The 27,904-nt window shown below is 38.0% G+C and overlaps 1 protein-coding gene across 1 annotated transcript in view; it reads left to right on the forward strand.

Annotated features, from left to right (window-relative positions):
• SLC9C1 (solute carrier family 9 member C1) overlaps positions 1–27,904 on the forward strand; it is a 162,369-nt gene that overhangs the window by 16,585 nt on the left and 117,880 nt on the right. Inside the window, 4 exon segments of the mRNA XM_030801717.1 lie at positions 6,831–6,992; positions 10,554–10,656; positions 12,550–12,693; positions 13,794–13,968. Coding sequence (XP_030657577.1) covers positions 6,831–6,992; positions 10,554–10,656; positions 12,550–12,693; positions 13,794–13,968 — 584 coding nt within the window.

The following is a 27,904-nucleotide window of genomic DNA, read 5'->3' on the forward strand; positions in this document are numbered from 1 at the left end:
TATGAACTTTAAAGTAGTTTTTTCCAATTCTGTGAAGAAAGTCATTGGTAGCTTGATGGGGATGGCATTGAATCTATAAATTACCTTGGGCAGTATGGCCATTTTCACGATATTGATTCTTCCAACCCATGAGCATGGAATGTTCTTCCATTTGTTTGTATCCTCTTTTATTTCATTGAGCAGTGGTTTGTAGTTCTCCTTGAAGAGGTCCTTCACATCCCTTGTAAGTTGGATTCCTAGGTATTTTATTCCCTTTGAAGCAATTGTGAATGGGAGTTCACTCATGATTTGGCTCTCTGTTTGTCTGTTATTGGTGTACAAGAATGCTTGTGATTTTTGTACATTAATTTTGTATCCTGAGACTTTGCTGAAGTTGCTAATCAGCTTAAGGAGATTTTGGGCTGAGACAATGGGGTTTTCTAGATATACAATCATGTCATCTGCAAACAGGGACAATTTGACTTCCTCTTTTCCTACTTGAATACCTTTTATTTCCTTCTCCTGCCTGATTGCTCTGGCCAGAACTTCCAGCACTATGTTGAACAGGAGCGGTGAGAGAGGGCATCCCTGTCTTGTGCCAGTTTTCAGAGGGAATGCTTCCAGTTTTTGCCCATTCAGTATGATATTGGCTGTGGGTTTGTCGTAGATAGCTCTTATTATTTTGAGATACGTCCCATCAATACCTAATTTATTGAGAGTTTTTAGCATGAAGGGTTGTTGAATTTTGTCAAAGGCCTTTTCTGCATCTATTGAGATAATCATGTGGTTTTTGTCTTTGGTACTGTTTATATGTTGGATTACATTTATTGATTTGCGTATGTTGAACCAGCCTTGCATCCCAGGGATGAAGCCCACTTGATCATGGTGGATAAGCTTTTTGATGTGCTGCTGGATTCGGTTTGCCAGTATTTTATTGAGGATTTTTGCATCAATGTTCATCAAGGATATTGGTCTGAAATTCCCTTTTTTGGTTATGTCTCTGCCAGGTTTTGGTATCAGGACGATGCTGGCTTCATAAAATGTGTTAGGGAGGATTCCCTCTTTTTCTATCGATTGGAATAGTTTCAGAAGGAATGGTACCAGTTCCTCCTTGTACCTCTGGTAGAATTCGGCTGTGAATCCATCAGGTCCTGGACTCTTTTTGGTTGGTAAGCTATTGATTATTGCCATAATTTCAGAGCCTGTTATTGGTCTATTCAGAGATTCAACTTCTTCCTGGTTTAGTCTTGGGAGGGTGTATTTGTTGAGGAATTTATCCATTTCTTCTAGATTTTCTCGTTTATTTGCATAGAGGTGTTTGTAGTATTCTCTGATGGTAGATTGTATTTCTGTGGGATCGGTGGTGATATCCCCTTTTTCGTTTTTTATTGCATCTATTTGATTCTTCTCTCTTTTCTTCTTTATTAGTCTTGCTAGCGGTCCATCAATTTTGTTGATCTTTTCAAAAAACCAGCTCCTGGATTCATTAATTTTTTGAAGGGTTTTTTGTGTCTCTATTTCCTTCAGTTCTTCCCTGATTTTAGTTATTTCTAGCCTTCTGCTAGCTTTTGAATGTGTTTGCTCTTGCTTTTCTAGTTCTTTTAATTGTGATGTTAGGGAGTCAATTTTGGATCTTTCCTGCTTTCTCTTGTGGGCATTTAGTGCTATAAATTTCCCTCTACACACTGCTTTGAATGTGTCCCAGAGATTCTGGTATGTTGTGTCTTTGTTCTCGTTGGTTTCAAAGAACATCTTTATTTCTGCCTTCATTTCATTATGTACCCAATAGTCATTCAGGAGCAGGTTGTTCAGTTTCCATGTAGTAGAGCGGTTTTAAGTGAGTTTCTTAATCCTGAGTTCTAGTTTGATTGCACTGTGGTCTGAGAGACAGTTTGTTATAATTTCTGTTCTTTTACATTTGCTGAGGAGAGCTTTACTTCCAACTATGTGGTCAATTTTGGAATAGGTGTGGTGTGGTGCTGAAAAAAATGTATATTCTGTTGACTTGGGGTGGAGAGTTCTGTAGATGTCTATTAGGTCCACTTTATGTAGAGCTGAGTTCAATTCCTGGATATCCTTGTTAACTTTCTGTCTCGTTGATCTGTCTAATGCTGACAGTGGGGTGTTAAAATCTCCCATTATTATTGTGTGGGAGTTTAAGTCCCTTAGTAGGTCACTCAGGACTTGCTTTATGAATCTGGGTGCTCCTGTGTTGGGTGCATATATATTTAGGATAGTTAGCTCTTCTTGATGAATTGATCCCTTTACCATTATGTAATGGCCTTCTTTGTCTCTTTTGATCTTTGTTGGTTTAAAGTCTATTTTATCAGAGACTAGGATTGCAACCCCTGCCTTTTTTTGTTTTCCAGTTGCTTGATAGATCTTCCTCCATCCCTTTATTTTGAGTCTATGTGTGTCTCTGCACGTGAGATGGGTTTCCTGAATACAGCACACTGATGGGTCCTGACTCCTTATCCAGTTTGCCAGTCTGTGTCTTTTGATTGGAGCATTTAGCCCATTTACATTTAACGTTAATATTGTTATGTGTGAATCTGATCCTGTCATTATGATGTTAGTTGGTTATTTTGCTCGTTAGTTGCTATAGTTTCTTCCTAGTCTCGATGGTCTTTACAATTTGGCATGTTTTTGCAGTGGCTGGTACCGGTTGTTCCTTTCCATGTTTAGTGCTTCCTTCAGGAGCTCTTTTAGGGCAGGCCTGGTGGTGACAAAATCACTCAGCGTTTGCTTGTCTGTAAAGTGTTTTATTTCTCCTTCACTTATGAAGCTTAGTTTGGCGGGATAGGAGATTCTGGGTTGAAAATTCTTTTCTTTAAGAATGTTGAATATCGGCCCCCACTCTCTTCTGGCTTGTAGAGTTTCTGCTGAGAGATCAGCTGTTAGTCTGATGGGCTTCCCTTTGTGGGTAACCCGACCTTTCTCTCTGGCTGCCCTTAACATTTTTTCTTTCATTTCAACTTTGATGAATCTGACAATAATGTGTCTTGGAGTTGCCCTTCTCGAGGAGTATCTTTGTGGCGTTCTCTGTATTTCCTGAATCTGAATGCTGGCCTGCCTTGCTAGATTGGGGAAGTTCTCCTGGATAATATCTTGCAGAGTGTTTTCCAACTTGGTTCCATTCTCCCCATCATTTTCAGGTACGCCAATCAGACGTAGGTTTGGTCTTTTCACATAGTCCCACATTTCTTGGAGGCTTTGTTCATTTCTTTTTATCCTTTTTTCTCTAAACTTCCCTTCTCTTTTCATTTCATTCATTTCATCTTCCATCAGCGATACCCTTTCTTCCAGTTGATCGCATCTGCTACTGAGGCTTCTGCAATCTCCGCGTAGTTCTCGAAACTTGGCTTTCAGCTCCATCGGCTCCTTGAAGCCCTTCTCTCCATTGGTTATTCTAGTTATCCATTCTTCTAATTTTTTTTCAAAGTTTTTAACTTCTTTGCTGTTGTTTTGAATTTCCTCTCGTAGCTCAGAGTAGTTTGATCGTCTGAAGCCTTCTTCTCTCAACTCATCAAAGTCATCCTCCATCCAGCTTTGTTCCGTTGCTGGTGAGGAACTGCGTTCCTTTGGAGGAGGAGAGGTGCTCTGTTTTTTAGAGTTTCCAGTTTTTTTGGTCTGTTTTTTCCCCATCTTTGTGGTTTTATCTACTTTTTGTCTTTGATGATGGTGATGTACAGATGGGTTTTTGATGTGGATGTCCTTTCTGTTTGTTAGTTTTCCTTCTACCAGACAGGACCCTCAGCTGCAGGTCTGTTGGAGTTTACTAGAGGTGCACTCCAGACCCTGTTTGGCTGGGTGTCAGCAGCGGTGGCTGCAGAACAGCGGATTTTCGTGAGACCACAAATTCAGCTGTCTGATAGTTCCTCTGAAAGTTTTGTCTCAGAGAAGTACCGGGTTGAATGAGGTGTCAGTCTGTCCCTACTGGGGGGGTGCCTCCCAGTTAGGCTGCTCAGGGGTGAGGGACCCACTTTAGGAGGCAGTCTGACCGTTCTCAGATCTCCAGCTGCGTGCTGGGAGAACCACTACTCTCTTCAAAGCTGTCAGTCAGACAGGGACATTTAAGTCTGTGTAAGTTCTTGCAGAGTTTTTGTTTGTCTGTGCCCTGCCCCCAGAGGTGGAGCCTACAGAGACAGGCAGGCCTCCTTGAGCTGTGGTGGGCTCCACCCAGTTCGAGCTTCCTGGCTGCTTTGTTTACCTAAGCAAGCTTGGGCAATGGCGGGCGCCCCTCCCCCAGCCTCGCTGCCGCCTCGCAGCTTGATCTCAGACTGCTGTGCTAGCAATTAGTGAGACTCCGTGGGCATAGGACCCTCCGAGCCAGGTGCGGGACACAATCTCCTAGTGTGCCGTTTTCCAGGCCCGTTGGAAAAGCGCAGTATTAGGATGGGACTGACCCGATATTCCAGGTGCCGTCTGCTTCCCCTTTCTTTGACTAGGAAAGGGAACTCCCTGACCCCTTGCGCTTCCCGAGTGAGTCAATGCCTCGCCCTGTTTCGGCTCGCGCACAGTGCGCTTCACCGCCTGTCCTGCACCCACTGTTAGGCACTCCCTAGTGAGATGAAACCAGTACCTCAAGCAGAAATGCAGAAATCACCCGTCTTCTGTGTCGCTGGGGCTGGGAGCTGGAGACCGGAGCTGTTCCTATTCGGCCATCTTGGCTCCACCCCATGTATTTTCCTTTCTTAAAGGAAAAAGCAACATTCAAACGGGGGTCTTCTAACTCCAGATTCCTGTATGCTTCTGCCACTAGAGTTAGCCTCCATCCTATATTTTAGTGACAGGAGATGCTGGACTCAAAATTATTGCCATGACCAGCTCTGTGCCTAGAGCTCATGTGGCCTAGAGCCATGTGTTGTTCCAGCAAATGAGCCTATGATGGCCTCGGGCTCCCTGTTTTCCTGGGAAGGGCATCATGACATTGCTCTGTGGAAAGCAATTAGGCAAAATATAAAAGTAACAACACCAAAGAAGCAAATCTCTTTTGGTGCATGAATTTTACTTTTGGAATCTAAAAAGCACTCAGAGAAGCACAGAAAAATGTATGTACAGAAATATACATTGCAACATTGTTTATCAGGGTGAAAAGCTAAAACATATGAAATGCTCAAAAATAAGGAAGCGATCAGTCACTTTGGCAGGCCAACATAATGCAGGAGATTCACCCACCTGCGGCCTAGAGACACTTCTCTTTCTGTATTTCCTGTGTGTATTACATTAGATCTAGAGTATCACTTCCATGAGTTTAGGGACTTCCTACTTGTTCCTTCATATATCTCTAAAATCTATTACATGTTTGACACGTTAAAGGCACTGAATAAATTCCTTAATGGAGACCGAAAGGAGCTCTTAAACTAAACTGACCAAATTTTACAAACTTAAGCATGGCTTTTGGCAGTTGAAAATAAACTCTTTCAACACAGAAACAAGACAATTTGTCCATCTACCCCAAAGACAATGAGCTATTTTTATGAATATTAGTTTTAATGGACAAATCATAATGTATACATTTATGGGGTACAATGTGAGGCTTTGATATATATATACAATGTAGAATGATTGAATCAAGCTAATTAACATCACCTCATTTAACTATAATTTTTTATGATGAGAGATTTGAAATTTACTCTCTTAGTTATTTTGAAATACCAATACGTTATTATTGACTATAGTCACTTTGCTGTGGAATAGATCTAAAAACTTATTACTGCTTTCTCTTGGAAACTTTGCACCTGTTAATCAACAATTCCCTATTCTCTTCCTCCCTACATCCCCAGCCTCTGGTAATAATTATTCTACTCTTATTTCTGTAAGTTCAACTTTTTTAGTTTCTATATATAAGTAAGATCATGCCTATCTTATTTCACTTAGCATAATATCCTCTAGGTTCATCCATCTTGTTGTAAATAACAAGACTTCCTTCTTCTTTAAGGACAAATACTATTTCATTGTGTATGTTTACCATATTTTCTTTATTCATTCACTGATAGACACTTAGGTTGACTCCATATATTGGACATAAATAACCCGATTAAAAAATAGGCTAAGAACAGACAGACATTAAAAGAAGACATACAAATGGTCAACTGGTACTTTTTTTTTTTGAGACAGAGTCTTGCTCTGTTGCCCAGGCTGGAGTGCAGTGGTGTGATCTCGGCTCACTACAACCTCTGCCTCCCGGGTTCAAGCTATTCTCATGCCTCAGCCTCCCAGGTAGCCGGGATTACAGGCATGTGCCACCACACCCAGCTAATTTTTGTATTTTTAATAGAGATGGGATTTCGCCATGTTGGCCAGGCTGGTCTCAAACTCCTGGCCTCAAGGGATCTGCCCACCTCGGCCTCCCTAGGGATTGTAAGTGCTGAGATTATAGGCATGAGCAACAGCACTTGGCAGTCAACAGGTACATTAAAAAATGTTCAGCATCACTAAACATTAGGGAAATGCAAATGAAAACCACAATGAGATATCACTTCACATCTGTTAAAATGGCTTTTATCAAAAAGATAAAAGAGAAGTGTTAGTAAGATTGCAGAGAAAAGGAAACTCTTGTACACTGTTGGTGGGAATGTAAATTGGTAAAGCTATTATGGAAAACTGTGTGGAAGTTCCTCAAAAAACTAAAAGTAGAACTCTACCATATGGTCCAGTAATCCTACTTCTGGGTATATAACCAAAAGAATTGAAATCAATATGTCGCAGGGATATCTGCACTCTCATGTTCATTGTGGCAGTTAGCTAATTTTAAAGATAATGACAAAAAGGAAAATAAACCTGGAATATCAATTAAAATTAAGGGCAAGTTCTGTTAACTATTTCTTATTTACGCCCCTTTCTTGTAGCTGAAGAGATCGTGGGTGGAATTTGTTCATATATTATAGCAAGTTTCTTGTTTGGAATTCTAAGTTCAAAACTGATTCAATTTTGGATGTCAACTGTTTTTGGTGATGATGTCAATCATATAAGTCTCATCTTTTCAATTCTGTATCTCATCTTTTATATTTGTAAGTGAGGGGCCTATGCCTAAAATAAAATCACATAGAAAACTTCAAAATAAAAATATATGAAAAACGCATACCAGGCAAAAGTTAGTAAAAACATTCAACTGATCTAGACAGAATATTTTTATTAAAATAATCTATCAAAAGATATTAAACATATGAATATCTATACAACAGAAAACAATGTACCAATATTAGCAAATACTATTATAAAAGAAAGAAAAATTTGACAAAACTATCATTACAGAAAGATAAATTCTTATGCCTTTCCCAGAGAATTTCATGACTAATTGAACAAAAAATGATTATGGCTATAAAAATATTTAAATATCTTATAAGGTTGGTTTATAAGATATATAGAGTTTTACCTCCCAAAACAGAATGCATATCCTTTACATATACCTGTAGACAATTTGCAGAAATTAACTCGAAGAACATTTCAATAAAATTTCAAACATTGTTCAACCATGATGCAATTAAATTAAATATGAATTACAAGGAGAGAGTTCCTACCAGGCGTGGTGGCTTATGCCTATAATCCTAGCACCTTGGGACAGGAGGATCACTTGAGCCCAGGATTTCGAGACCAGTCTGGGTAAGATAGTGAGATCCCATGTCTACAAGAATTTTTAAAACTAGCTGGATGTGGTGGCACATGCCTGTAGTCCCAGCTCCTCAGGAGCCTGAGGCTGGAGGATCACTTGAGCCCAGGAATTTGAGGCTGCAGTGAGCTATGATCGCACTCCAGCCCAGGCAACAAAGAGAGAAGCCGTCTCTCTAATAAAAAGGCGGAGGGGGGCAGTTTCTACCTGTAAATTAGATATTTTGTCTTGGTAACTGTTAGATCAAAAAGGCAATCAAAATAGAAGTTACATATCAAGTAAAGCTAAATGTTATAACATCTATCAATATTATTAATCCATGTCCCACAATCACCTCCTCACAAAAATATGGTAGCTACTGATAATTAGCCATACCGCTGTTTCCTGACACAGCCTCAGAATTACATTTAACTCAGCTCTTCAGACAGCCCTTCATATGATTTGGAATTGACATGCAAGATAACACCTAGTTACCTCACCTGTACTATGTCTCTGTTACATTTAGGAATAAGACAATGGTGTATATTCTCACATCCATGATTAAAAATAATTCTGAAGGCTCTAGCTAATGCAATAAGGGGGAACATTTATACATATTTTAAAAGAAAAAATGGTTAGATTGATCACATTTTATATCATATAGAAAATTCAACAGAATTAACTGGTAAACAAAGTCAGCAAGACCCTTTAATAGCTTGATATAAGATAAAGTTATCCAAAACAATTGATGGTATTTTTATCAGCCAGCAATGACTAGCTAGAAAATATGAAAATTTGATTCTTTTTATATTGGTAAAAAGTTATAAAATATCAATGAATAAACTTAACAAATAGTTTGAACCTAAACATAGAAAATTATAAAAGTTATTAAGAAATATAAAATTTGAATAAGTTGAAGCATAGAAAAACTATTCTTCAGAAGTGCTAGAGTAATGGGAATTTATTATTTTTCCCTCTGAAGAGGAAAAGGCAGACCAGAGGATCTTGAGGCTTTCTAATGAATTAATGAGTGGATTAAATTCAATTATAATATACTGAGGGTTACAGAATCAAGCTAATGAATTAACAGACAGTGAGAGTATGATCAGTTAATTCAGGTAGATTCCTCATGTACTAGTATTCATGTGTATGTATACTTAGATTCCTAAAAGAAAATCCAACAAATATAATTTCCTCTAACATTATTTTTAATAAGTAATCCTAGTTTCAAGATTAAAGGTTATACTTAAGAAAATAATTTTAAACTTTTAGAGTCAAGATGTCTCAATAAACATTTTAGGAAGAAACCTGCCAGGACAGAATTTCATTAAAACAAGATACAGAGTAAATATAAATTTAATGTAAAAAGACTTTCCCTGTGACATGGCTTCATGTTTATATTATTAGTACCTTCAAGATAGTCATTATAAATATTTTCCTGACTTCACCATCACCTAACAAGTTATAATACCTAATCCAGGGCTTGATTGTTTCAAAGAACCTATGTCCATGATTTCTTCTTCTTTCACGATTCAACAATGACTCTGCCTTTATTACCATTTTCAGCCAGGACCAAAATAAAAAATAGACAACTTGTAATTTTCCATCTTTAGAAGGGAAAACTCAATAATGTAATAATGGCATTAATTTCACTAAATTAAACTTTATTACAATCCAAATCAAACAATGATAGAAATTTTTTTTGGTTTTAAAATTTCCTTCTCTCTCTCTCTCTCTGTTTATTTTTTTTTGAGATGGAGTCTCACTCTGTCACCCAGGCTGGAGTGCAGTGGCCCAATCTCTGCTCACTGCAAGCTCCGCCTCTTGGGTTCTTGCTATTCTCCTGCCTCAGCCTCCCGAGTAGCTGGGACTACAGGCGCCCGCCACCACGCCTGGCTAATTTTTCATATTTTTAGTAGAGATGGGGTTTCACCGTGTTAGCCAGGAGGGTCTCAATCTCCTGACCTCATGATCCACCCACCTTGGCCTCTCAAAGTGCTGGGATTACAGGTGTAAGCCACCACGCCCAGCCCTCTCTCTCTCTTAGAAACAGAGTCTTGCTCTGTTGTCCAGGCTCTGGAGTACTCATGGCTCACTGCAGCCTCAACCTCCTGGGTTTAAGCAATTCTCCCACCTCAGCCTCCTAAGTAGCTGGTACTACAGGCATGTGCCTGCAAGCCAAGCCAATTTTTAAAATTGTTTGTAGAGACAGGGTCACATTATATTGCCTAGGCCAGCCCTGAACACCTGGGCTCAAGCAATCATCCCACGTCAGCCTCCCAAAGTGCTGGAATTATAGGTATGAGCCACTGTGCCTATCTAAAATTTCATGACAATTTCAGAAGTTAAGCTAGAGAAATTAATGTGTGAGAACAGACAAGACAATTTTTTTAAGTGGAGAACTTTCTCTACCAGATAATTAAATGTTTTAATAGGTCTACAGTAATTAAAATACAACTGTTGTAATACAAGAATGCAAAGTAAGTCAAAGAAATGCAAAGGGCACAGAACTAGTCGAAGTATGAATGACAATTTAATATATGATAAAAGTAGCATGTCCACAATATTCTTTAGTATTAAAAACAAATATTTCAATTTTTACTTATTAACTAGAACTACGTCTGCTGAGAAGTTGTGGGCAAGTTCACGAAATCATCAGCTGATTTTCATTTCAATCCTCCAGAACCCATCTGAAACAACCAGACCTCTAAAGTGTGCTCTAGCCTCAATGGGGTGTGTGAAGCAGTGCAAAGATGTCCATAGTAGGCTTTATAATACAATCGGATATAAGTTGGAGGAAGAAAAAGGACAGGGGGTGGTGGTAATAATTTGCAATGTTTTTCAGCTGAAATCAAGTGAAGTTAGTTGCCTCTCTATAAAAGTCACGGTACTGTCACAACATCTGATACTTTTAACTCAGGTAAAATTTGTGCTGCTGTTGATGTTAAATTAATACTTTATATTTATTTCTTTTTAAAAATAGGTGAGTTAGTTGGAATGTCAGGAATATTTACTCTGGCCATTGTGGGACTTCTTTTAAATTCTACAAGTTTTAAAGCAGGAGTTGAAGAAACACTTCTTCTTGAGTAAGTGGGTAGCATATTTTGACTTTATTTCATACAGTGGAAGCTATAATATTATAATAGTAACAATATCTACATCTACATGGTTGAAGTAAGATTTTCAAAGACTTGAAAGCTACCCAACTAAAAACCTTTCCTAGATTATATTTTTTCTTGCCTGTGTCTTTGAATCCTCCAATATAAAGCAAATTCGTAACCTTACCTTGAGTCCATGTTGGTTCTCTTTCCCCACTCATTCCTCAAATCTCTGATTATCTCCTCAATAGTTTCCCATATAAAATCTTGTACCCACTAGTAAGAGGGTGCCAAAAGTGCAGTAATTGAGAAGTAATATTTTAATATTTTAATGCAATATTTTAAAATTAAGTTTAATTAAGTTGAACTTAATGCAAAAAAAAATCTAAAGATCAGTATTTTAAGGACAATGAGGTGCTATGTAAAGCAAATCAGAAGAGTAAGCTGGGGCATTTGAAGAGGATTAGCAGTGTTATAAAAGAAAGTATGACCAAGCTAAATGTAAGCAAGACTATGGGTGGAAAAGTGCAAATTGTGCTTGCTCAAGGGAACTCATCTGAGGGGTGAGTAGTTATCAGCAAAAAGGAAGAGCACTTTCTGTAATGCTTCAATACGTAGGGTGGAAACTTGACCTGAACCACATAATGAAAACATATGTGTTAACAAAGGCCCTGAAAGTAAACCATGATTTTTAGAGTTTCGGGACAACGTTATAGAAGATAGAATTAATTCTAATGTAAAAAGCTTAGAAGATATAGGGTCTTATAGGATTCTGGAGCACTTCAATAAAATTCCATGCCAATTACAATGGAAGTAAATTGTACTTGCACTTAGGCAAAATTAAACGGACCACAGCTGAGGGAAGAATTTAAAATGCTACACAAGTATTAGTTATATATATGGGGAATGATTCTGAAGGTTTTCCTCTCCTTCTTGCTCCAACTGTAAGCTGGATCTTCAAATATATTACTTATGTTTATTCTTCATTCATTATAAGTTGTGATGTCTTTCTTGCCTGCATTCCTAGTACTATTGAGCCTACAATTGAAGTAGGTGATCTCTCTGTACCTCAAAGTGATTTCTAAATCATTCTATCTCCTACTTCCTTAAAAGAATCCAATTTTGAAGCTTGTGCCATCAGAATATACCATCTGCCTCTTGATTGTGATTATCTATAGAACTCAAGTCACATTTTCCATTTTGTGAAGATTTTAGTTCCTGTCTTACTGTGACTCTCCAATATTACTCTGTCACCATTCTTAGTGATGTCAATATTCATACAGTTAATCCTTCTACTCCCTCATCTTTCAATTCCTTGATCTTCTCTCCTTGTATAAGTATGTCCACCACTCCTCTTTAACCACCCACTCCCACAGTTGTACAAATAACTACTTCACAAACTCAATTGCAAGAATCTTACTGTCTAAAATATGGTATGTACCAACTTCTACTCTTGAAGATAGTGGAAATCTAAGATAATAGTGTTAAATCCTACTAACATCTCAAAACAACCTGTAACAGGTGCATGTTAACTCTTTAACATAGAAGCTGTACCATCTCTCATCTTTTCACTATATGCCCTCTAGTACCTAAATTCTCACAATTCTGCAACCATACTGAGACTAAAATTTATTGATTCTATGATCTTTTACTGACCCTCACCCATCTCATATTTTCAATTCCTCTTTATCCAGGTAATTTCTTTTGTGTAAAATAATTTAATAACTTTTCATTATTTTCAGCTACAAGTCAAAGTTCTTTGTAAATGTTTTATTCATTTTTTGGTAATCATTAGCACAATGATTCACATAGATAAACCTTGTAATAAAGATGTCAAATTAATTAATTATAAATATTTTTAATTTTTTCTGAATAATGCAGATTCTGGACTTTTCTATCACGTGTTGCTTTTCTCATGGTGTTTACTTTCTTTGGACTTCTAATTCCTGCACATACATATTTGTATATAAAATTCGTTGATATATACTATTCATTAAATATCTACTTCACACTGATTGTTTTAAGGTAAGAACATCATTAAAATTTTTCTACTTATAGATAATTGAGTAAGTTTGAAGATCATCTCTTAAATAACACAAAGATTTCGTACCTTAGATTGAAAAATTGACTGAAACTTTCCAAGGATCATCAGCAAATAAATGCTTTGTAATTTTTTTTGGCTTTTAACTAAATTTCAAAGCAATGCAAACTCTGTTATTTTTAATTAGAAAAAACACAATTAACATTTGACATATTTTGTCCAATGTTTTTGTAATGACATTTCATGAAGTTAAGTACCTATTATAAATAAAAATCTTGTTTTTGCTCAATATTATATAACAAACAATTTTCTATTAATTAAAAACTATAGTTAGAAATTGCTCTTTAAAAATCATAGGGAAGCCCCTTTTGTAAACGTCTTTTTTTCTCAAATAATTTTTGTAGTTTCTCTTTCCATTATTAAGAGGTAGAAAGAAGTCTGTTCATGTAGCTGAAAAGGAGATAGCATAGAGTGAGAAAAACCACCATAACTGGAGTCTCATAGTTCTTTAATCTCCATTACTCAAATGGTTAACATTCTACTTCCATCTAGTTGAATTGTTGAAGTCAAGGCATCTAGTGCCAAGTAAAAGAAAATTATTTCCCAAATTATCAGATAAAATTAGTGTAAAACATAGGAATGATATATGACTGAAGGAAAAATAATCTGGCCAATATTGGACAAATTCAGCAAGATTAAAATCTATAAACAAAAAGAAACAGAGAACATTTTCTCACTTCTTATTCATTAGATTTGTTTTTATTTGGGTTGGGGATTCAGAATTTATGTACAAGACATCTCGAACTTTTCTTTTTCCTCCTGAAGGAGCACCACTCAAGGATGATGTAAAGTTACTATGCTACTCACCTAGTAGAAAGAAACAAAGAATAATACCATTCTCTTGGCATGTCTCTCTGTGGAATACCTGCTGCTTTTCTTTGGTGTCATGTCAACAGTGTGTGAAAGATGTCTCATTTGTTTGAGAGTTAGGAATTCTACAGGGAGTAGATTAGAATAGAGTAGCATGAAATGGAAAGAAACTCATATGAAAGAATAACGTTGTAAAAATTGTTTTGTCTTTTAGATTTCTGACCCTTCTGTTAATGAGCCCTGTTTTGTCTCGAGTTGGTCATGAGTTCAGCTGGCGCTGGGTATTCATAATGGTCTGTAGTGAAACGAAAGGGATGCCTAATATAAACATGGCCCTTCTGCTTGCCTACTCTGATCTTTATTTTGGATCTGACAAAGAAAAATCTCAAGTAACGGAAGCTGTATTTTCTTATTTGAATATTGTATAAAACTATTACTGTGTATTTAAAATATATTTTTTTGAAGTGAGGTAGCTCAACTTCACTTGGGATGTAGGAGTGATTTAGCTATGATGGCAAGATTGGGGAGAGGAGGAACAACTGGCAACTTTTCTTCTCCCCATTCTAGCTTAGGAATTCCTACGTTTCTTCATACCCTAAAATAGATTTATTACAAAGATCAAAGTAATTAAAACTTATCAATCATTTAAAATAGTACCTGGTATAAAATGTGCACTCAATAATGTTTTAATTATTTATTGCACTCAGGAGAAGTGAAAACTTTCTTATGATTGGCCCTATTGCCTTCTGTAACTTTCTGAGGCTCATTTAGTAATGCTATGAGCCAAAACATTTTAAAGCACTCTAAACAGCACCCTCAAACTCTGCTTAGCAGAAAATACAGGGCATAATTCTCCTACCATGTGTCTGGCCAAGATAATTACAAGTATCTCTATAAGAAAATTTCTGTGCAGATATCACACAGCATCTGATGCTTTTGTCATCTGGGTTTTTTTTTTAACAAAAGTTCCAGTGTAAAAAGAGAAGTGGCAAGATAATCATTATGTGTCTACTTAAATAATACTCAGTCCAAATATTTAAAAAAACTAATCTTTAAACTGCCTTTAAAATCAAAGTTATCTAATATTGCATGACCTCTCCCTTCTGTCTATTTCTACATGCCCAAATAATCAAGATCAGTGTCATCACTATGCACCTGATCAGTGCGATGGCTAACCTTGCACACAGATCTAGGTTCTGAAATTTTTAGCTTAGCTGCTATTTGCTGCATGGACATCAGCAAGTTTTTAATTTCCACCTCACCTCTTGTATCAGTTTCCTTACTCCAAAACAGACTTAATAGTATCAATGGTTTGCTGGTAAATATTTAACAAGTAACTTAAGTGTTGAGGTGAGAGAAACATTTTTTGTTTCTCATAATAATGCTTTGTGAAAGTAGTGTGCTAAGCCAGCCTAGCACACTACTTTCACAAAGCATTATTATGAGAAACAAAAAATGTACATAAAACACTTGGCACATTGTTTAGCATATAGCAATTGTACAATAAATACAAGCTCTGATGATGAAATTATAAGTGATGATATACTTTGCAGTAGTGTTTTAAAATAAAATTTTAGTAAGTGAAATCATTTAGTAAAATATCCTCACTAGAAGTAACTCCTTGAGAAGAAAGTAGCACCCCTTTTCTCAATTTAATCTAGCTGAACCCTACAGTTAATACTTACCCAGAGGCATTACAGTAAAGGGTTAAAAATACTAACATGGAAGGCATACTGCCTTTTTAATTCTGTCTCTACTACTCATAAGTTATGTTATATTGGGAAAGTCACTGTGCCCTAGCTTCCCATCTGTGTAATTGTACAGTATTGGTAATTACCTCAGACAATTGCAGTGAAGATTAAATAAGCCTCGTATATTGTATTATAAGCCTGTTACATGTGTTAGCTCCTATTAATTTTAAACTATTAAACTAATTGAGTGGTCTTTTACCTAGAATGCAATTCACTTTAGATTGATTTAGGAACTTGATATTGATAAATATCAATTGAAAATAATCAATGATTGAAAAATATCAATGTCTGTGGAATTCTAGTCTTTACTATGATGAATAGTGGATATCAGACTTACTTTCCATAGTAAACAACTACAAAAATGTTTAAAATATATGAAGCAACTGATTTGGGGTATTGGATAAGGGACATTGCCTGGTTAGATCCTTCAGAGAAATGGAACACATAAGGAGAGTTCACATTCACTCTGATCTTTCTTCAAAAATGTTGCACAGAGAAGTGAAGGCCAAACAGGATGCAGTAAAGTTACTGGGCAGAAAATACCTATATGAGAGTTTAGGGCTACTTAAGTAGCTAGAATTTGGGGAGGCAAGGTATCATGGAGGGAAGAATTGTGTAGAAAAAGGAGCACCAGAAATTTAAATTTCCTTGGATCATTACTTCAATACTAATCAAAACAAGCAGAGATTTTGCAGGAGGAGCAGCAGAAAAGAGCTGCTTGGGAGCTTTTGGCTGAATGGATATTGTAAAGGCCACACAGCTCTGGCAGATACTTGAGTTCTGACTAGCCATGGTGTATAAACCTCACTGAAAACCACATAGGTTAAGTTGTGAATCCAGAAAGACCATGTCTTAGAAATAAGAATTATGACCTAAAGAAATGTGTATTTTAGACCCATTTGAAGAAAGACTAGAATCATACCTTAGTAGGATAATGTGATCTGCCAGTAAATTAACTGCCTGACACAAAACTCGAAACTCTTTACAAGAAGAAAATGTAATCAAGACTCTCAAGAATGTAACATCCATAATATATAGCCTAAAATCTAATATTACTATGCATGTGAAGAAGCAGGAAAATGTGGTCTATTACGAAGGGAAAAAATTATTCAATAGAAACAACCCAAAGATGACACAGATGTTGGAACTAGCAAAACTTTAAAAAATATACTCAAGAATCTAAAGAAAAAATGGACATAGGAAATGAGGATATGGGATATTTCAGTGAAGAAATTGAAACTATAAAAAAATCCAAAGAAAAATTCTAGAAATAAGAAATATCCAAACTAAAAATTTTTGTTATCAGCTTCATGGCAGATTGGACTGTGCAGAAGAAAAAAAATAAGTTCTAAGTTAATATGTTCTACAGGAGTGAGAAAATATATGAAGCAAAAACTGATAAACCTAAAGGGAGAAATAGATAAATTATAATTGGACACTTTAATACTCCTCCATATAACCCAACGAATTATAGAACAGCTAGACAGAAAATCAGCAAAGATATGAAAGAATTGAAATCATCATCGACAAATAGGATCCAATTGATATTTATGGAAATTATATCAATTGATGCAGAAAAAGCATTTTACAAAATGTAAAATCCATTCATGATAAAAACTTCAAAACATAAGAATAGAAGGGAATTTTCTAATGTTGATAGAGAACATCTGTAAAAAGTCTATAGGTAACAACATAATTAATAGTGAAAGACTGTTTTCCCTTTAAGATTTGGAACAATGTAAAAATGTCTCCTTTTTCTTTTTGTAAAACTTTTATTTTAGGTTCAGGGATACATGTGCAGGTTTGTTATATGGGTAAATTGCATGGCATGGAAGTTTGATGTACAGATCATCCTTTTTTTTTAGATAGGTAAACTCATGTCACAGTGGTTTGTTGTACAGAATATTTCATATTCTGTACCAAGCCTAGTACCCAATAGTTATTTTTTTTCTGATCCTCTCCCTTCTCCAATCCTCCACCTTCAAGTAGTCTCCACTATCTGTTATTCCCTTCTTTGTGTCCGTATGTTCTCATCATTTAGCTCCCACTTATAAGTAAGAACATGCAGTATTTGGTTTTCTGTTCCTGTGTTAGTTTAGCAAAGATAATGGCCTCCAGCTCTGTCCATTTTCCTGCAGGACATGATCTCATTCTTTTATGTGGCTGCATAATATTCTGATATGGTTTGGCTCTGTGTCCCCACCCAAATCTCATGTTGAATTGTAATTCCCAATGTTAGGGGAGGGACCTGGTGACTGGATCATGGGAGTGGATTTCCCCCTTACTGTTCTCGTGATAGTGCATGAGTTCTCATGAGATCTGGCTGTTTAAAAATGTGCAGCACTTCCCCTTTGACTCTCTCTCTCTCCTGCTCTGCCATGTGAAGATTTTGCCTGTTTTTCCCCTTTGCCTTCTGCTATGATTGTAAGTTTCCTGAGTCCTCCCCAGCCATGCTTCCTGTACACCCTGCAGAATCATGAGCCAATTAAACCTTTCTTCTGTATAAATTACCCAGTCTGGCCGGGTGTGGTGGCTCATGCCTGTAATCTCAGCACTTTAGGAGGCTGAAGTGGGTGCATCACTTGAGGTCAGGAGTTTGAGACCAGCCCAGCCAACATGATGAAACCCTGTCTCTGCTAAAAATACGAATACCTGTAAAACTAAAAATAAAAATACAAATAGCCTGTGTGGTGGTGCGCACCTGTAGTCCCAGATACTCAGGAGACCGAGACATGAGAATCTCTTGAACCCTAAAGGTGGTTGCAGTGAGCCGAGATTGCAATGTTGCACTCCAGCCTGGGCGACAGAGTGAGGCTCCATCTCAAAAACAAAAACAAAAACAAAAAAACCCAAAAAACAAACAAAAAAAAAAACCCACCCAAATCTCAGGTAGTTCTTGATAGCAATGTGAGACTGGACTAATACGTATTCTGTGGTGTATATGTACATTTTCTTTATCCAATCTGCCATGGTGGGCATTTAGGTTAATTCCATATCTTTGCTATTTGTGAATAGTGCTGCAATGAGCATAGGCATGCAAGTGTCTTTATGGTAGAACAATTTATATTCTTTTGGGTATATATACACAGGAATGGGATTGCTGGGTCAAATGGTAATTCTGATTTTAGCTCTTTGAAGAATTGCCACACTGCTTTCCACAACAACTGAACTAACTTACACTCCCACTAACTGTATAAGTGTTCAGTTTTCTCTGCAGCCTTGCCAGCATCTGTTATTTTTTGACTTTTTAATAATAGCTATTCTGACTGGTTTGAGATGGTATCTCATAATGGTTTTGATTTGCATTACTCTAATGATCAATGATACTGAGCTTTTTAAAATATGCTTGTTAGCTGCATGTATGTCTTCTTTTGAAAACTGTCTGCTCATGTCCTTTACCTACTTTTAATGCGGTTGTTTTCTTGTAAATTTGTTTAAGTTCCTTATAAATGCTGGATATTAGACCTTTGTCAGATGCATAGTTGGCAAATATTTTCTCCCATTCTGTAGGTTTTATATTTACTCTGTTGATAGTTTCTTTTGCTGTGCAGAAACTCTTATGTTTAATTAGATCAATTTTTATCAAGTTTTGCTTTTGTTGTGATTGCTTTTGGTGTCTTTGTCATGAAATCTTTGCCACTATCTATGTCCAGCATGGTGTTGCCTAGGTGTCTTCCAGAGTTTTTATAGATTTGAGTCTTACATTTAAGTCTTTAATCTATCTTGAGTTGATTTTCTTATGTAGTGTAAGGAAAGGGTCTAGTTTCTACCTTCTGTATATGGCTAGCTAGTTATCCCAAAACCATTTATTGAATAGGGAGTCCTTTCCCTATTGCTTGTTTTTGACAGCGTTGTCAAAGATAAGATGGTTGTAGGTGTGCAGCCTTATTTCTGGGCCCTCTCTTGTACTCTGTTGGTATAAATGTCTGTTTTTGTACCAGTACCCATGCAGTTTTGATTACTGTAGCCCTGTTGGACTTTCTGAAGTCGGGTAATGTGATGCCTCCAACTTTGTTCTTTCTGCTTAGTATTACCTTGGCTATTTGGGCTCTTTTTGGTTCCATATGAATTTTAAAATAGATTTTTCTAGCCCTGTGAATGTCATTGTTAGTTTGATAGGAATAGCATTCAATTTGTAAATTCTTTGGGGCAGTATGTCCATTTTAATGATATTGATTCTTCCTATCCGTGAACATGGATTATTTTCCATTCATTTGTGTCATCTCTGATCTCATTGGGCAGCATTTTGTAATTCTCATTGTAGAGATTTTTTACCTCACTGGTTAGCTATATTCTTAGGTATTATTTGGGCAGTTATGAATGGGATTGAATTCCTGATTTGGCTCTTGGCTTGGTTGGGGGTGGTGCATAAGAATGCTGATGAATTTTGTATGATGATTTTGTATCCTGAAACTTTGCTGAAGCTGTTTACCAGTTGATGGAGATTTAGGCCAACTACGGGATTGTCTAGATACAGAATCATGTTATCTGCAAATAAGGATAATTTGACTTCTTTTCCTATTTGGATGCACTTTATTTCTTTCTCTTGCCTGATTGACCTGGCCAGGACTTCCAATACTATATTGAGTAGGACTGGTGAGAGAGGGCATCCTTGTCTTGTGCCAGTATTCAAGAAGAATGCATCTAGCCTTTGCCTACTCAGTATGATATTGGCTGTGGGTTTGTCATAAAGGGCTCTTATTATTTTGAGGTATGGTCCTTCGATACCCAGTAGATTGAGAGTTTTTAACAGGAAGAGATGTTGAATTTTATCAAAGTCTTTTCTGCATCTATGGAGATCATCGTATAGTTTTTTTTAACTTCTGATCAATCACATTTATTGATTTGCATATATTGAACCAATCTAGCATCCCAATCAAGCCTACTTGATTGTGGTGGCTTAGCTTTTCCATGTGCTGCTGGATATTGGTTTACTAGTATTTTCTTGAGGATTTTTGCATCAATATTCATCAAGAATATTGGCCTCAAGTTTTCTTTTTTGTTGTTTCTCTGTCAGGTTTTGATATTAGGATGATGCTAGCCTCATAGAATGATTTGGGGAGGAGTTTTTCCTCTGTTTTTTGGAATCATTTAAGTAGAAATGGTACCAACTCTTCTTTGTGTATCTGGTAGAATTAGGCTGTGAATCTGTCTGGTCCATGGCTTTTTTTGGTTGGTCTATTTGTTACTGATTCAATTTGGGAACTCATTACTGGCCTGTTCAGGGAAACACTTTCTTCCTGGTTGAGGCTTGGAAAGATGTATGTGTCTAGGAACTTATCCATCTCTTCTAGGTTTTCTAGTTTGTGTGCATAGGGGTGTTCATAGTAGTCTCTGATGGTTATTTGTATTTTTGTGGGGTCAGTGGTAGCGTACACTTTGTCATTTCTAATTGGGCTTATTTGAATGTTCTCTTCTTTATTAGTCTAGCTAGAAGTTTATCTGTCTTATTAATGTTTTCAAAAATAGAAAGAACCACTGCATCCATTGATCTTTTGAATGATTTTTTTGTGTGTGTGTTTTGATCTCCTCGGTTCAGCTCTGATTTTGGTTATTTCTTATCTTCTGCTAGCTTTGGGGTTGGTTTGCTTTTGCTTCTCTAGTTCTTTTAGTTGTGATTTTAGGTTGTTAATTTGAGAGCTTTCTTTTTGATTTGGGCATTTCGTGATATAAATTTCTCTCTTGACATTGCCTTACCTGTGTCCCAGAAATTCTGGTATGTTGTCTTTTTGTTCATATTAGTTTTGAAGAACTTCTTGATTTCTGCCTTTATTTTATTATTTACCCAAAACTCATTAAGAAGCAGGTTGTTTAATTTCCATATAATTGGACAGTTTTGAGTAGTTTTTTAGCCTTAATTTCTGTTTTTATTGTGCTGTGATCTCAGAGTGTGTTCAGTATGATTTTTTTCTATTGCATTTGCTGAGGATTGTTTTATGTTTGATTGTGTGGTTGATTTTAGACTTTTTGCCATGTGGTGATGAGAAGAATGTACATTCTGTTGTTTTTTGATGGAGAATTCTATAGAGGTCCGTAAGGTCCATTTGGTCCAATGCTGAGTTCAGATCCTGAATATCTTTGTTCATTTTCTGCCTTAATGATATGTTTACTACTGTCCGTGGAGTGTGAAAGTCTCCCACTATTCTTGTGTGGGAGTATAAGTCTCTTTGTAGGTCTCTAAGAACTTGGTTTATGAATCTCAGTGCTCCTCTGTTAGGTGCATTAATATTTAGTATAGTTAGGTCTTCTTATTGAATTGAACCCTTTACCATTATGTAATGCCCTTCTTTGTGTTTTTAAAAACTTTGTTGTTTTAAAGTCTGTTTTGTCTGCAAATAGGGTTGTTTAACTCCTGCTTTTTTTTGTTTTCCGTTTGCTTGGAAAATATTTTATTTTGAGCCTATGGGTGTCGCTGCAGATGAAAGGGGTCTCTTGAAGACAGCACACCATTGGCTCTTGGTTCTTTATCCAGCTTGCTGCTCTCTATCTTTTAAATGGGGCATTTAACCCATTTATAGTCAAGGTTATTATTGATATGTGTGGATTTGATCTTGCCATTGTGTTGTTAGCTGGTTATTATGTCAGTTTGTTTGTATAGTTGCTTTATTGTGTCACTAGTCTGTGTATTTATGTGTGTTTTTGTGTTGGCTGTCAGCGATCTTTCCTTTCTATATTTAGTGCTTCTTTCCAGATCTCTTGTAAGGCAAGTCTGTTGGTAACCAACTCCTTCAGTATTTGCTTATCTGAAATAAAAAAAATTGTATTTCATGTTCACTTAGGAAGCTTAGTTTGGCTGGATGTGAAATTATTGGTTGAAGATTTTTTGTCTAAGAATGTTGAATATAAGCCCCCAGTCACTTCTGGCTTGTAGGATTTCTACTGAGAGATCCACTGTTAGCCTGATGGAGTTCCTTTTGTAGGTGACCTGCCCTTTCTCTCTAGCTGCCTTTAATTTTCTTTTCTTCATTTTGACATTGTAAAATCTGATGATTGTGTGTCTTGGGGATGATCTTCTTGTATAGAAGCTTGCAAGGGTTCTCTGTATTTCCTGAATTTGACTGTTGGCCTCTCTAGCAAGTTTGGAGAAGTTTCATGCACAACTTTCTGAAATATGTCTTTTAAGTTGTTTGCTTTCTCCTCATTCCTTGCAGGGATGCCAATAATTTGTAGTTTTACCTCTTTACATAATCCCATATTTTTCAGAAGTTTTGTTTAACCTTTTTCATTCTTTTTTCATTTTTATCTGACTGTCTTATTTCATGGATCAAGCTTTCAAGTTCCAAGATTCTTTCCTCATCTTGGTTTATTCTGCTGTTAATACTGGAGATAACCTTGTGGAATTTTTGTAGTGTGCTTTTCAGCTCTATCAGATCAGATCTGTGTATCATTTTATTGTGATTCTTAGCTTCCTTGGATTGGTTTTGCCATTCTTCTGAATCTTGATGATATTCATTACTATCCACATTCTGAATTCTATTTCTGTTATCTCAGCCAACTCACCCTGGTTAAGAACCCATGTTGGAGAACTAGCGTGGTCATTTGGAGGACATAAGACACTCTGGCCATTTGAGTTAACAGAGTTCTTGCATTGGTTCTTTCTCATCTCTGTGTTTGGGTGTCCCTTTAACTGTGGTGCAGATTGAGTGCAGTCAGTAGACTTCTTTTCTGAATGTTTTCACTGGGCCAAGGCTTTGTGCAGAGTCTTTATTTGTAAATGACTTATTGTCTTTGGTTTCACAGGGCGGATATGTTAGTGAGGTATTTTTGGTATTGAAACTTTGGGGTATGAACCAGTAGGTGGTGGTTAGGTATTGTGGTCAGTTGGTGGGCTCTTGCTTGGTCACATGGCTCCCCTACATTTCCTCACAGTTGCAGCCATGCTGTCTGTCAATGCCCTGAACATGTGGTCTCCTTTCCTACTTGCGTGCTGGCTGTAGATCACAAATTGGCACTCCAAGGCTGCCTACCACAGCTCTTGTGTGATCTCACTGTCGCCTTCCCCAACTTGGAGGCAACAGTGGAAAGGACCTTAGCAGTGGTTGTGGATGAAGGTCTTTTGCCTGTCTGCTGGGGGCTCCACCCCAGAGAGATGCAGGTGAGTAATCATTCAGTGCAATTGTCCAGAATGCGGGATCTGTGCTGTAGGCCCAAGCTTAGTCAGGAGATATGGGTTTAAGGGCCCACATAACAGTCTGGTTACTTTTTCATAAGGATGCTGTGGTATGCTGGCAGTCATCTCCAGTCCCTAGTCTCCTCAGATTTTCCAGGACCTGAAGGTATCACTAGTGATGGCTGTGAAACAGAAAAATGGTGGCCTGTCCTCCCCCTCCCTTTGTGAGCTCCAGCCCAGGGAGGTACAGACATTTTGCCAGCCTGAACACACCAGCAGGAGGTGGCTGGAGTCTCCACTTGGTAGATCCCGCCTACTGCGGAGGAATGGGATCATGGACCCACTTAAAAAAGCAGTCTGGCCTATTTTCCCAAGGGCAGCAGTGCTTTGCTGGCAGTTCACTCCAGTCCCTGGTCACCTTGGACTCTCCAAAGCCTGAAGGCAACAATGGCTAAGGCTACTAAACAGCAAAGATGGCAGTCCACTCCACCTTCTGAGAGCTCCATCCCAGAGAGTTTTGAAATTGCTGCTGACCAGAAAACACCAGCAGGGGTGGCTGGAGACCCCAATCAGGATGTCCCACCCAGTGAGAAGGATCAAAATCAGGAACCTGCATAAAAAGGCATTCTGGCTGCTTTTTCATAGAGCATTCGTGCTGTTCTGGGGGTCTGCTTGAACCTCCAGTTGCTCCACACTCTCCAAAGCCTAAAGGCCACCATGCTTAAGTTGAGAAACAGCAAAGATGGTGGCCTACCTCTCCCTCTGGTAGCCCCATCCCAGGGAGGTTGGAAACTGCTGCTGACCAGAAAACACTGGTGGGGGTGGTCGTAGACTGCGGTCAGGAAATTCTGCCTGGTGAAGAGAACTAGGACCTGGGACCCATGTGAAAATGCATTCTGGCTGTTTATCCAAGAGCAGCTGCACTGTTCTGGGGGACCTTTCCAGTCCCTAGTCACCTCAGAATCCCTAGAGTTCAAAGGCAACAAAAGATGGTGGCCCATCCCTCCCACAGGGACCTCCATCCCAGGGAGGCTGGGAACCACTGCAACCAGAAAACACTGGCTAGGGTGACTGGAGAGCCCAGCCTGCAGTCTGACATGCAGAGCTACATGGAATATTAGCAGAGCAGCCACTCATATGGAGCCCTGGGCACTTTAGATACCTGGGCTTCCCAGCAAAAGTGGCAGCAATTTGAGCAAAGTTGGGGGTTAGACCCCTGTCCATACCTCTAGGAAAGGAGATGATTCAGGGGGCTGACCCAAGAGTTTCAAAGATCCATGGGAGAAACATGGATACCCAGAATCACTCATTCACTTACCCGCCCAGAGAGGAGAAGCAGGATCATGGACCTGCATAAAAAAGCAAGCCAGCTACTCTTCCACAGGGCAGCTGCACTAAAGGCAGCAATGGCTAAGGCTATGGAACAGCAAAGATGGTGGCTTGCACCTCCCTCTCAGAGCTTGGTCTCAGGGAGGTATAATGCTGCTACTGGTGGATGACTGAAGTTTCAAGCAGTGGGTCTTATCCCGGGAGATGCCATGGGAGTGATGCCTGTAGACCATTGCTACTCAGGCGCCCTGGATCACCTCGTTTCCTAGAGTACGTTCAGGAGTCTAATCTCTGACTTTGCTGAAGTTGCAGCCACTTTTGCTGGGAACCCCAAGTATCTAAAGCACCTAGGGCTCCACGTGTGCCTGGATGGCTGCTCTGCTAAGACTCCATGTTAGACTGAAGGCCCTGATGGAGTCGGTTCATGAGGGGATTTCCTGACCTGAGGGTTGCAGAGATCCATGGGAGAAGAATGGGTGCCCGCAATCAGTCACTCACACATCACTTCCCTGTGTAGGGGAGGCTCCCCTGACTCTGTGTCACTCCTAGGTGGGTGGTCATCCTGCCTTGATTTTTCTTGTTCTCTGTGGGTCAAGTTTTTTGCTTTATGAATCCCAATGTGTGTACCTGGATTTTCCAGCTGAAAATGCTGTATTTACTCACCCCTTCTATTTCTTTCCATGATAGAGGTGCATACTAGCTGCTTCTAGCCAGCCATCTTGGTCAGTTTCCCAATCTTGTTCTTTTTATGACTGCATAGTATTCCATGGTGTATATGTACCACATTTTCTTTACCTAGTCTACAATTGTGGGCATTTTGCTTGATTTCATGTATTTACTCTTGTGAATAGTGCTGTGATGAACATACACATGCATAAGTCTTTATAGTAGAACAATTTATATTCTCTTAGATATATACCCAATAATGGGATTGCTGGGTCGAATGGTAGTTCCAAGTTCTTTGAGAAGTCACCAAACTGCTTTCCACTGTGGCTGCCCTAATTTACATTTCCACCAGCAGTATATAACTGTCCCGTTTTCTCTGCAAACTTGCCAGCACCTGTTATTTCTTGACTTTTTAGTAATAGCCAGTCTGACTGGTGTGAGGTGGCATCTCATTGTGGTTTTGATTTGCACTTCTCTGGTGATAGCAATTTTCACATGTTTCATGTGTGTGTTGGCCATCTATGTGTCTACGTTCTTCTTTTTTGAGTTGTAAAAAACCATAGAAACAACAGGTGCTGGAGAGGATGTGGAGAAATAGGAACACTTTTACACTGTTGGTGGGACTGTAAACTAGTTCAACCGTTGTGGACGTCGGTGTGGTGATTCCTCAGGGATCTAGAACTAGAAATACCATTTGACCCAGCCATCCCATTACTGGGTATATACCCAAAGGATTATAATACATGCTGCTATAAAGACACATGCATACGTATGTTTATTGCAGCACTATTCACAATAGCAAAGACTCGGAACCAACTCAAATGTCCAACAATGATAGACTGGATTAAGAAAATGTGGCACATATACACAGTGGAATACTATGCAGCCGTAAAAAGGGATGAGTTTGTGTCCTTTGTAGGGACATGGATGAAGCTGGAAACCATCATTCTCAGCAGACTATTGCAAGGACAAAAAACCAAACACCGCATGTTCTCACTCATAGGTGGGAATTGAACAATGAGAACACATGGACACAGGAAGGGGAACATCACACACTGGGGCCTGTTATGGGGTGGGGGGAGGGGGGAGGGATAGCATTAGGAGATATACCTAATGCTAAATGACGAGTTAATGGGTGCAGCACACCAACATGGCACATGTATACATATGTAACAAACCTGCACATTGTGCACATGTACCCTAAAACCTAAAGTATAATAAAAAGAAAACCATAGAAAACATCAATGAAACCAGAAGTTGGTTATTTGAAACAATAAATAAGATCGATAGGTTGCTAGCTAGACTAATATAGAATAAAAGAGACTATCCAAATAAACACAATCAGAAATGACTTAGAAGACATTACCACCAACCCCACAGAAATACAAGAATCCCTCAGAAACTGTTGTGAACACCTCTGCACACAAACTAGAAAATCTACAAGAAATAGACAAATTATTGGAAACAACAAACTCCCAAGATTAAACCAGGAATAAATTGAAACCCTGAACAGACCAATAACAAGTTCCAAAATTGATTCTGCATCTAATAACCTACCAACCAGAAAAAGCCCAAACAAATTCATAGCTGAATTGTACTATATAGATAAAGAGCTGGTACCATTTCTACTAAAACTATTCCAAAAAATTGAGAATAGACTCCTCTCCAACTTATACTATGAGGCCAGCATCATCCTAATACCAAAACCTGGCAGAGCTAGCAGAGACACAACAGAAAAATAAAACTTCGGGCCAATATCCTTGAAGAATATAGATGCAAAAATCCTCAACAAAATACTGACAAACCCAATCCAGCAACAAATCAAAAAGCTAATCTACCCATGATCTAGTAGGCTTTATCCTTTGGATGCCAGGTAGATTCAATACATACAAGTAAGTAAATGTGATTCATCACATAAACAGAACTAAAAACTAGAATCATGTGATCAATAGATGCAGAAAAGGCTTTTGATGAAATCCAACATTACTTCATGTTCAAAACCCTTAAAAATCTAGACATTGAAGGAAGATACCTCAAAATAAGAAGAGCCCTCTATGACAAGTCCACAGCCAACATCATACAGAATCAGCAAAAGCTGGAAGCATTCCCCTTGAGAGCTGGAACAAAACAAGGATGCCCATTTTCACCATTCCTATTCAACACAGTTCTGAGAGTCCTAGGCAGAGCAATCAGGCAAGAGAAAGAAATAAAAGGCACCTAAATAAGAAGAGATTAAGTAAAACTATCTCTGTATGCAGAAGATATGATTTTATACATAGACAACTTTTTGTGAAATAGAGTTTGAAGAAAACTACTTTAATCTGATAGAGGGGATTTATTTAAAAAGAAAAAGTTAAAAACTTAATGATAAGTGACACTTAATGGTTGAATACTGAATACTTTCCCATAAGTTTCAAATAAGGGCAAATATATCTGCTTTCTTCATTTTTGTGGAACATTATGCTCAAT

This window comes from Nomascus leucogenys, chromosome 21 (genome assembly GCF_006542625.1).
Source record: "Nomascus leucogenys isolate Asia chromosome 21, Asia_NLE_v1, whole genome shotgun sequence".
Classification (NCBI taxonomy): domain Eukaryota; kingdom Metazoa; phylum Chordata; class Mammalia; order Primates; family Hylobatidae; genus Nomascus; species Nomascus leucogenys.